This window comes from Oncorhynchus nerka, linkage group LG25 (genome assembly GCF_034236695.1).
Source record: "Oncorhynchus nerka isolate Pitt River linkage group LG25, Oner_Uvic_2.0, whole genome shotgun sequence".
Lineage (NCBI taxonomy): Eukaryota > Metazoa > Chordata > Actinopteri > Salmoniformes > Salmonidae > Oncorhynchus > Oncorhynchus nerka.
The window spans coordinates 22,284,993-22,296,826 of record NC_088420.1 but is presented as its reverse complement, the minus strand read 5'-3'; the positions used below and the strand labels follow the sequence as shown (position 1 = coordinate 22,296,826).

At 43.1% G+C, this 11,834-nt stretch overlaps 1 protein-coding gene across 1 annotated transcript; it reads right to left on the bottom strand.

Annotated features, from left to right (window-relative positions):
* Positions 1 to 689: 689 nt before the first annotated feature.
* Positions 690 to 7,421, bottom strand: LOC115109218 (excitatory amino acid transporter 1-like). The gene is made up of 10 exons (XM_029633906.2): positions 7,141 to 7,421; positions 6,762 to 6,899; positions 6,305 to 6,512; positions 6,162 to 6,204; positions 4,276 to 4,404; positions 3,968 to 4,152; positions 3,542 to 3,775; positions 3,029 to 3,223; positions 2,020 to 2,154; positions 690 to 1,587 (listed from the first exon to the last, which is right to left on the bottom strand). The coding sequence occupies exons 1-10, from the start codon at positions 7,358 to 7,360 to the stop codon at positions 1,389 to 1,391; spliced, it is 1,686 nt and encodes a 561-aa protein (XP_029489766.1). The 5' UTR covers positions 7,361 to 7,421; the 3' UTR covers positions 690 to 1,388.
* Between the last annotated feature and the right edge of the window lie 4,413 nt (positions 7,422 to 11,834).

The following is an 11,834-nucleotide window of genomic DNA, read 5'->3' as shown; positions in this document are numbered from 1 at the left end:
ACAGTAGCCTATACATCATCCTTTTGTCAATATTTCTCCATCTTTACAAATGTACAGCAACATACAACACCCCCAATGATATCAACATTTCACATACTTCAGGCTTGAGTGACTTGTGTTAAAATAACAGGGCACTAGTACCAACATATGTTCAGTTAAGAAACACTAGAGTTAACACTGAAAATAAATCTTTGTTACCAATATTGTTTTCAAAAAATAAAAAAGTCTAACAACCCCAATTTACCTCAAAAAGTAACATAGAAATCACCCAAGTGTCAAATATTATTACAGATATCCATACAAATATATACTATATATTCACATTGATGCTATTGACAGAGATCAAGCAAAGTACATTATATCAAAACTGATGACAATACTTCAGTGTTTGTTTTCAAAACTGTTGAAAAACTGGTTAACAAGGTTGGTAGCATGGATAATATGATAGGCCTACAACATTTCCTCTAGGTAATGTTTGGGGCAGAAAATTAAATGGCTTAAGAGAAAGCATAATGTACACTTGAATTATATTAGAGGTAGATTCGCAATAAAAACAACAACCACCAACTACAGAAGTGCAACTGAGGCTGCTATAAACTCAAATTGATTACGTCAATGATGCTAAAAGTGTCAAAATATAATAAAAATAAATTCAAGCCATGCAACAAAACCAGGTACGTGATGGTGAGTGGATGGATTTTCCATTTATTCACATATTTAAAAAGGTCATTGAATGGCAATTATTTTCTTGTTCATGTAAATGAATCAGATACTGAGTACACAACAGCAGTCTAAAGTGTTCTCTACTGATATGAAAACATGGGATAAGTGAAATCAATATGGGAGCTAGATATCTATGGAAAATGTGATTTCACCTGTCCAGTTCTTTCATCAGTGTCCTCTAGAGTGGACAATGCATCCATGGACTCAGATTTGGACTGAAATTACCAAAAGAGTTGGTGATATGGTTAAGAGTGTCAAAACAATGCCAAACCACTATCCCTAGAGTGTTTGCAGATCTGAAGCTAACCAGATAGGTGTTAGCAATTTGGTGATAGCTCAACTTAGGCATCCAATATCTTTCCCCATATTGTTTACATCTACTGTATCCAGTTCTTCCATATCTACAAACACTGAAAATCAAATCAAATTGTTTTGGTCACATACACATATTTAGCAGATGTTATTATGGGTGTGGCGAAGTGCTTGTGTTCCTAGCTCCAACAGTGCAGTAGTATCTGACAACAATACACACTAATCTAAAAGTAAAATAATGGAATTAAGAAATATACAAATATTAGATCAAGCAATGTTGACTAAAAGAAGAAGTACAGTAGAGGCTAGTGGTTGTTTTCAGACTGGGCCTATAAATTCCCCTGTCCTGACCCCTACATGGGGGTCTCACTGTTGTGGTGCTTCACTGAGTCGTTCTCCTGGCAGATGAGCTGGTAGGGCTTTTCGTTCTCTTCAATCACCGAGTTGCCCACCTCAACATCCTGGCTCTGCAACTCCTGGCGTGACAGGTGCTCCACGATGCCCGCCCCCAGAGAGTCCCCCAGCACGTTGGTAGTAGTCCTCAGTCGGTCCCTGCACAAGTACATACATTATAAAGCATAGACATTATATAGTGTACGTGCGTGCGAGTGCACACACACACACACACACACACACACACACACACACACACACACACACACACACACACACACACACACACACACACACACACACACACACACACACACACACACACACACACACACCCTTAGGGTGCACAGCCACACAAAAACACAATGCAATCCATCCACAAGTTATTAAAAAAAGAGTTCCAATCATTGTGTGTAAATCCAACCATGAGGCATGCAGAAAAGCGTATACAACACCAGAACATTAGAGAGGGCTAGTTGTTAACAGTTCTTCAATAATCTGATGCGCATAATGCATGGCCAACCTTTCAGGGGGATCTGTTCTCTGTTATAGTGGTGTGGCGGCCTTACAGTGACATTTAGGCAGACTTACAGGAACCAGTCCACAGCAATGATCAGCGTTATGTCCTCTGTGGGCAGTCCCACCGATGTCAATACAATCACCATGGTAACCAGACCAGCCTGCGGGATGCCTGCTGCTCCAATGCTGGCAGCTGTTGCTGTGATACTGTGGAGGGATGGCACCATTTAATAAGAAAAATAAACACACATTGCATTAGGGAATCGGTGGTGAGTGACGTGTGAAAAATACTGATCCAGGAAGACATGGTTATAGACTAACCGCTGCACGCCGATAATAACTTGACCTGTGTCCCATAATGTATCTGCTAATAATGACTAGCCATCTCTTAAATGAGCATATTCTTGCACATATGCTGCTGCTACTGTCTACTATCTATCCTGTTGCCTAGTCCCTTTACCCCTACTACAGTATATGTACATAGCTACCTCAATTACTTTGTACCCCTGCACATCGATTCGGTACTGGTACTCTGTGTATATAGCATGTTATTTTTACTCGTTATTGTTATTCACTGTGTATTTATTCCTTTTGTGACTATAAAAATACTTTTTGTATTGTATTGTGTATTTGTATTGTATTGTATTGTTTGTAACTGCATTGTTAGAACAGGACCGACCTATAAGTAAGCATTTCCCTGTTAGTCTATGCCTGTTTAATACGAAGCACCACTCCAGCCCCCGAGGACTGGAGTTGCCCATCCCTGAGCTAAATCAACACTCCGTGGAAGAGGTAATCCATCTTGGGTTGTGAAGTCAATAGAAGAAAGCCAAGAAGTTCGGCAGAGACCACAAAATTCATCTCATCAAAACCACGAAAACTCATTGTTATGAGTTATGAGTCTCCTCTTAATGTAGTTACAAAATGAGCTAATATGCTTTTGTATATCCTTTCCAAGTTGAGATTTAAAAAAATATGTATTGTTATAAATAACTTAATACTTAAATATAACTTCATAGTTGAAGGTCTAGCTCATTGATAGCATTGTGGCTTATCAGATGAATGGTGTCTTAACACTCACCTGATGGTGAGGATTTGGCCAAAGTTGAGTTCCATGTCATTGACCTGAGCAATAAAGATGGCGGCCACAGCCTCGTAGAGGGCAGTGCCATCCATGTTGATGGTGGCACCCACGGGCAGGATGAAGCGTGTCACTCTCTTGTCCACATGGTTGTTCTCCTCCAGACAGCGGAAGGTGATGGGCAGGGTGGCAGAGCTATGGCAGGGTGGCAGAGAATAGAGGACGTTGTGAGATCATAATGCTCCAAACAACAACTAGATGTGTTTCCCAACTCCAATCCTCAAGTACCCCCAACAGCACACATTTTTGTTGTAGCATCGGACAAGCACACCTGATTCCACTTGTCAACCAATCGTCAAGCCCTCAATGAGTTGATCAGGTGACTATGTCTGGGGCTACAACAAAAGTGTGCGCTGTTTGGGTTACTGGAGGACCGGATAACCACTGAACTAGAGGATATCCCCAGGGCAATGAATTAGCTACATCTTACCCTGAACCTGTTCCTACACCCACCTAGAGGATGTCCCCAGGGCAGTAATGAGGGCCTGCAGCAGGCCAGCGATGAAGGTGTAGGGGTTCTTCCTGGTGACCAGGAAGTAGAACATGGGCAGGACGAAGAGGCCATGGATGAGCAGACCCACGATGACAGACACCGTGTACATCCCCAGCTGACCTCCCACCTCGGCCAGATTCTTCATCTCCACGATCTTACCTGCTATCAGGAACAGGATGCCCACTGGAGCGTACCTGATGGGGAGAGAGGAAGGAATGGAGATAAAAGACAGAGATATTTGTAGGATAGCCCACACTCTACCTAACACAACAATTCCCCCGAAAGCAACTGTATATACTGATATATACTGTATGTGAGAAGTAATGGTAAAGGTATTTACGAGTACATTAACATGTTACTTTGCAACCACTAATCTGACTACTAACCAGATGATGATGGCCACTAGGCGCATGATGGCTTCGTTGAGGCAGTCGAAGAAGTCCCTGAGAGCCTGTCCCTGCTGCTTCATGCTGCCGATGACCAGGCCGAAGCACATGGAGAACACCACCAGACCCAGGGCGTTCACCCCGTTAGAGGAACCAGACACTGGGATCGTCTCCACCACTGTCTCCTGGAGCAGAACAGCCCCTTCACATCACATCACATTTACACTTATCTAAAGTAACTGTAGCACTTGTTCCCCCAAAGGACTTTACATTGGGGTAAGTCACTCCACCACCAATGTGTCACCCACCTGGATGGTCTGCAGGACTCTGCTCATGTTAGCAGCCAAGGCAGCCTCTGTAGCGTTTAGGGCGTCAGTCAGGTTGAGGGTAATGGTCACGTTCTTGGTGTAGATGGTCTTCTTGTAGACTGTTTTGTACTGGTGGAAACAGTGCAGGCATTGAATACATATACAGTGGGGAGAACAAGTATTTGATACACTACCGATTTTGCAGGTTTTCCTACTTACAAAGCATGTAGAGGTCTGTAATTTTTTTTAATCATATGTACACTTCAACTGTGAGAGACAGAATCTAAAACAAAAATCCAGAAAATCATATTGTATGATTTTTAAGTAATTAATGAGCATTTTATTGCATGACATAAGTATTTGATCACCTACCAACCAGTAAGAATTACGGCTCTCACAGACCTGTTAGTTTTTCTTTAAGAAGCCCTCCTGTTCTCCACTCATTACCTGTATTAATTGCACCTGTTTGAACTCGTTACCTGTATAAAAGACACCTGTCCACAAACTCAATCAAACAGACTCCAACCTCTCCACATTGGCCAAGACCAGGGAGCTGTGTAAGGACATCAGGGATAAAATTGTAGACCTGCGTATGGCTGGGATGGGCTACAGGACAATAGGCAAGCAGCTTGGTGAGAAGGCAACAACTGTTGCTGCAATTATTAGAAAATGGAAGAAGTTCAAGATGACGGTCAATCACCCTCAGTCTGGGGCTCCATGCAAGATCTCACCTCGTGGGGCATCAATGATCATGAGGAAGGTGAGGGATCAGCCCAGAACTACACGGCAGGACCTGGTCAATGACCTGATAGAGCTGGGACCACAGTCTCAAAGAAAACCATAAGTAACACACTACGCCGTCATGGATTAAAATCCTGCAGCGCACGCAAGGTCCCCCTGCTCAAGCCAGCGCATGTCTAGGACCGTCTGAAGTTTGCCAATGACCATCTGAATGATCCAGAGGAGGAATCGGAGAAGGTCATGTGGTCTGATGAGACAAAAATAGAGCTTTTTGGTCTAAACTCCACTCGCCGTGTTTGGAGGAAGAAGAAGGATGAGTACAACCCTAAGAACACCATCCCAACCATGAAGCATGGAGGTGGAAACATTCTTTGGGGATGCTTTTCTGCAAAGGGGACAGGACGACTGCACCGTATTGAGGGGAGGATGGATGGGGCCATGTATCACGAGATCTTGGCCAACAACCTCCTTCCCTCAGTAAGAGCATTGAAGATGGGTCGTGGCTGGGTCTTCCAGCATGACAACGACCCAAAACACACAGCCAGGGCAACTAAGGAGTGGCTCCGTAAAAAGCATCTCAAGGTCCTGGAGTGGCCTAGCCAGTCTCCAGACCTGAACCCAATAGAAAATCTTTGGAGGGAGCTGAAAGTCCGTATTGCCCAGCGACAGCCCCGAAACCTGAAGGATCTGGAGAAGGTCTGTATGGAGGAGTGGGCCAAAATCCCTGCTGCAGTGTGTGCAAACCTGGTCAAGAACTAAAGGAAACGTATGATCTCTGTAATTGCAAACAAAGGTTTCTGTACCAAATTTTAAGTTCTGCTTTTCTGATGTATCAAATACTTATGTCATGCAATAAAATGCAAATTAATTACTTAAAAATCATACAATGTGATTTTCTGGATTTTTGTTTTAGATTCCGTCTCTCACAGTTGAAGTGTACTTATGATAAAGACTACAGACATCTACATGCTTTGTAAGTAGGAATACCTGCAAAATCAGCAGTGTATCAAATACTTGTTCTCCCCACTGTATGTATTGTATAAGTAAAGAGTATCAGTCCTTAACAATTTATTTGGTGAGTAAGTATTTTAACACAGTGTATTGAAGAATAGCTGCTTGATCAATTGGCAAGTGAATTCCCTTACCTGCTTGAAACAGGCTTCCACCAAATTTGGTGGGAACATGTTCCTGAAAAATGCAGAACTATTATCACAGTGAATAAAGGACAACCAATTATTAATATATTCTATTGACTTACTGTCACTGGGATCCTACAATAGTTCCTCACCTGATGAGATCCAGGAAGGCGTCAGCTGCTTGTACCGGCTCGATGGTACCGCTAGAGGCCACTGGACTGTCCCTATGGCCTTTCCCTGGTTTTATGACAATCACAATGACGATGCCAATGAAGACCGCGATGAGGGTGGTCACCATGTAATAAACCACAGCCCGCATTCCCATCTTCCCAGACGCTTTGCTGTCCAGAGAGGAAATACCTGCAAGACAAGACAAAGTTCATAATTTTCTCATTAATACTCTAGCTACTACCACAAGACTATTACTGTACCAACTGACTTTGAACTCAAAATAGCAAGAAGTATGGAAAATGTAGAATAATAACATGCAGAAGAGGTGAGAAATCTACATGAAATGTAAATCACTTTGAGTTTGACAAAAGCAATAGATACTGTAATTGCAAATAATTATAATCATGCTAAGGAAGCAGAACTCCTGTGACCAGCTACCTGTGACCAGGCTGGAGATGATGAGAGGCAGAACCAGCATCTGCAGCATCCTCATCAGCAGCTCTCCAGGGAAGGCAAAGTATTTGATCTTCCTGAGGGTCAGGTTGTGGGGCCGCAGGGCGAAACCCAGCATGACACCTGGATACACACACAGGAGACATGATATCATTGATGAAGAATACTGTATGTATTTCAAGTCTTCTTGACACAGGAGTCTACACTTGGGGGCTGCAGCTCATAGGCCTGTGTAATAACACTGCAATTACTTTAGTTTTTTTAAATGAATATTGTATTAACTATCAACAAACTAACCATAACCTTAGCTCTTAACATCACCTTAACCCCAATAAGACAGTAACAAAGTATTTTGTCCACTTGCCCAGAGCCACTGCTGCGATGGTGAGGAGGACAAAGAGGTTGCGTCTCAGGAAGCCCTTGACGCTCTCCTTAGTTCTGGAGCTCATCGTGTCCTTGGCACTGGCCGCTCTCTTCTGCATGGCCCTATGTAGCCACTGCCAGAGGCCTCGTTCAGGGAGGGAGGGCTTGTCGGCGTCCTCGTTCAGGAAAAGGCTGGCGGTGTTGGCGTGCTTCTCATTCATAATCAGCTCCAGCACCTGGTCCAGGAGGCAGGTTTCCTGTGAAACTGGAGGAGAGGAGATGGAGGAGACCATAAGCATTCTGTTATAATGCAGTGAAGGAAAAATGTATATGAAGTGTACATGACTGCTTGATAGAAGAGTTGGTTGGACATAGTAATATCAATTCAGCAACACTGAAGTCAGAAAATTATTCAAATGGATTGCAAAAGAGCACTCAAGAACCTGATGATTGTTGCTAATACTCAAACAGTACTGGATGAGCGTTGATGAAATGCATAACAAACACATACAGTGCAGTATCACAGCTCTGCATTTAAATATGAGTTATTTTCTGAATGATGATCCTATCATCCTACCTGGTCCAAGGCAATCCTATAAGACAAGCAGTGTATCTGATTCCCTCACTGCTTCTTCCAGTATGGTAAGGGCCTGTTCTAAGCCATATCATATAACTAATCCCAGGAAATTCACCTAATATGTCCTTATAACAAAAAAAGAAGAAATGCTCATCCAGATGCGGCAGTCCTAGGGGCCAGGGGCTTTAATACAGGTAAACTTAAATCCGTTTTACATCATTTCTACCAGCATGTCACGTGCAACCAGAGGACAAAAACAAACTCTAGACCACCTTTACTCCACACACAGATGCATGCAAAGCTCTCCCTTGCCCTCCATTTGGCAAATGTGACCATAATTCTATCCTCCTGATTCCTGCTTACAAGCAAAAACTAAAGCAGGAAGTACAGTGACTCGCTCAATACGGAAGTGGTCAGATGACGCGGATACTATGCCACAAGACTGTTTTGCTAGCACAGACTGGAATATGTTCCGGGATTCATCCAATGGCATTGAGGAGTGTACCACCTCAGTCACCGGGTTCATCAATAAGTGCATTGACGACGCTGTCCCCACAGTGACCATACGTATATTTCCCATCCAGAAGCCATGGAATACAGGCAACATCCACACCGAGCTAAAGGCTAGAGCATCCGCTTTCAAGGTGCACCAATACAGGACTAAGATATAATAGTACTAAACCGGCTCCGAGGCTCATTGGATGTGGCAGGGCTTGAAACATATTATGGACTAGAAAGGGAAACCAAGCCGCGAGCTGCCCAGTGACGAGAGCCATAAAGTGCTTTGAAAGGTTGGTCATGGCTCACATCAACACCATCATGCCAGAAACCCGAGACCCACTCCAGTTCACATACCGCCCCAAAAGATTCACAGATGCAACCTCAATCGCAGTCCACACAGCCCTTACACACCTGGACAAAAGGAACACCTATGTGAGAAAGCTGTTCATTGACTACAGCTCAGTGTTAAACAAAATAGTGCCCACACAGCTCATCACTAAGCTAAGGACCCTGGGACTAAACACCTCCCTCTGCAACTGGATCCTGACGGGCCGCCCCAGGTGGTAAGGGTAGGCAGCAACACTTCTGCCACACTGATTCTCAACAATGGAGCCCCTCGGGGGTGCGTGCTTAGTCCCCTCCTGTACTCCCTGTTCATCCAAGCACGACTCCAAAATCATCATTAAGTTTGCCGATGACACAACAGTGGTAGGCCTGATCATCGACAACAGCCTATAGGGAAGAGGTCAGAGACCTGGCAGTGTGGTGCCAGGACAACAACCTCTCTCTCAATGTGAGCAAGACAAAGGACATGATCGTGGATTATTGGAAAAGGAGTGCCGAACAGGCCCCCATTAACATTGACGGGACTGAAGTGGACCGGGTCGAGAGTTTCAAGTTCCTTGGTGTCCACATCACCAACAAACTATCATGGTCCAAACACACCAAGACAGTAGTGAAAAGGGCACGATAATACCTTTTCCCCCTCAGGAGACTGAAAAGATTTGGCATGGGTCCCCAGATCCTCAAAAAGTTGCATCACCGCCTGGTATGGTAACTGCTCGGCATCTGACCATAAGGTACTACAGAGGGTAGTGCGTACGGCCCAGTACATCACTGGGGCCAAGCTTCCTGACATCCAAGACCTATATACTAGGCGGTGTCAGAGGAAGGCCCAAAGAATTGTCAAAGACTCCAGTCACCCAAGTCATAGACTGTCCTCTCTGCTACCGCACGGGAAGCGGTACCAGAGCGCCAAGTCTAGGACCTAAAGGCTCCTTAACAGTTTCTACCCCCAAGCCATAAAACTGCTGAACAACTAATCAAATGGTCACCTGGACTATTTACACCCCCCCCCCCCTCCTTTTTTTACACCGCAGCTCCTCACTGTTTATTATCTATGCATTGTCACTTTACAAATGACCTTGACAAACCTGTACCCCCGTACATTGACTCTGTATTGTTATGTAAATTTGTGTTACTATTTGATTGTTTAGATTTTTTTTTAAACGTTATTATATTTAGTAAATATTTTATTAACTCTATTTCTTGAAATGCATTGTTGGTTAAGGGCTTTTTCAAGTAAGCATTTCATGGTAAGGTCTTGTATTGTTATATTCGGCACATGTGACAAATACAATTTGATTTGATTTCATGTTGATTTTACTCCCAAAGGGGTGCATACAGGCATTATTTTGAAACTAATGACGATTCAACTACAGTACATACTACAGATGTATGATGGCTGGCTAGACTGCAAACTCTCCTTCCAGACTCACATCAAACATCTCCAATCGAAAATCAAATCAAAAGTCGGCTTTCTATTCCGCAACAAAGCCTCCTTCACTCACGCCGCCAAGCTTACCCTAGTAAAACTGACTATCCTACCGATCCTCGATTTCGGCGATGTCATCTACAAAATGGCTTCCAACACTCTACTCAGCAAACTGGATGCAGTCTATCATAGTGCCATCCGTTTTGTCACCAAAGCACCTTATACCACCCACCACTGCGACTTGTATGCTCTAGTCGGCTGGCCCTCGCTACATATTCGTCGCCAGACCCACTGGCTCCAGGTCATCTACAAGTCCATGCTAGGTAAAGCTCCGCCTTATCTCAGTTCACTGGTCACGATGGCAACACCCATCCGTAGCACACGCTCCAGCAGGTGTATCTCACTGATCATCCCTAAAGCCAACACCTCATTTGGCCGCCTTTCGTTCCAGTACTCTGCTGCCTGTGACTGGAACGAACTGCAAAAATCGCTGAAGTTGGAGACTTTTATCTCCCTCACCAACTTCAAACATCAGCTATCCGAGCAGCTAACCGATCGCTGCAGCTGTACATAGTCTATTGGTAAATAGCCCACCCATTTTCACCTACCTCATTCCCATACTGTTTTTATACTGTTTAAAAAAAAAAAAATATTTACTTTTCTGCTCTTTTGCACACCAATATCTCTACCTGTACATGACCATCTGATCATTTATCACCCCAGTGTTAATCTGCAAAATTGTATTATTCGCCTACCTCCTCATGCCTTTTGCACACATTGTATATAGACTGCCCATTTTTTTTTTCTACTGTGTTATTGACTTGTTAATTGTTTACTCCATGTGTAACTCTGTGTTGTCTGTTCACACTGCTATGCTTTATCTTGGCCAGGTCGCAGTTGCAAATGAGAACTTGTTCTCAACTAGCCTACCTGGTTAAATAAAGGTGAAATAAAAATAAAATAAATGATCTTAATTTGAGCCAGTTAGCTACAGCAGAGAAAATAATCCTGCAAAAACAGGAAATGTAAATTATTATGTGGGTTATAATTAATGGACATTTTTGTAGGTATTGATAGACATTGGCAGCTCTATAGGAAACATTATATTTATATCTGGTTCACCATAACAAACATGCCCTGTGTACACCCTGGCAGGCTGGCAAGCTGCAGGTTGAAATTAAAGTTGCATGCATTTCTTACTGGACGAGTCCCTTGATGTCACCACCCAGGGCACAGGTAACCTACATTAGCCTTGCCACGGTATGTATGGAGAAGTTGGCTTAAAAAGGTGATGGTAATTCATACCTAACTTACAAGAAAGCCTTGAGCCTCTTCAAACTACCCTGCTAAAATATGCAGGAACACAGAGTACCAACACTACAGTATGATTCTAACACGTAAAAGCCAGAAGCAAATCACAGCTTTTCTATGCAACAAGTTTTGTAAACAAAGAAGCAAAAATCAAACAACACAATGAATATCAAGAAAATATGTTGAAAATTTCAACTGGTCCCTTAAACTCCCACTTTTTTTTCAAACTGACTCAATCTGCCTTACCTTTAATATCCCACTGGGCAAGATTGTTTCCACATCATTTCCACAAAAAAATTATACGTGGAAAACTGACTGGATTTGCAAAAAGTTTTCAATATAAGGGAATTTAGTATTTTTTTATCCAACTTTTCATCTATGGTAAATCCAATAACATGGTGATTTTTGTTTATGATTTCATGTTGAATTCACGTTAGCTGACAACTCAACCAAATGTAAATCAAAACTAGATGTTGAACTGACATCTGTGCCTAGTGGGATACTCTTTAAGCATAGCATACTCACCACTCAT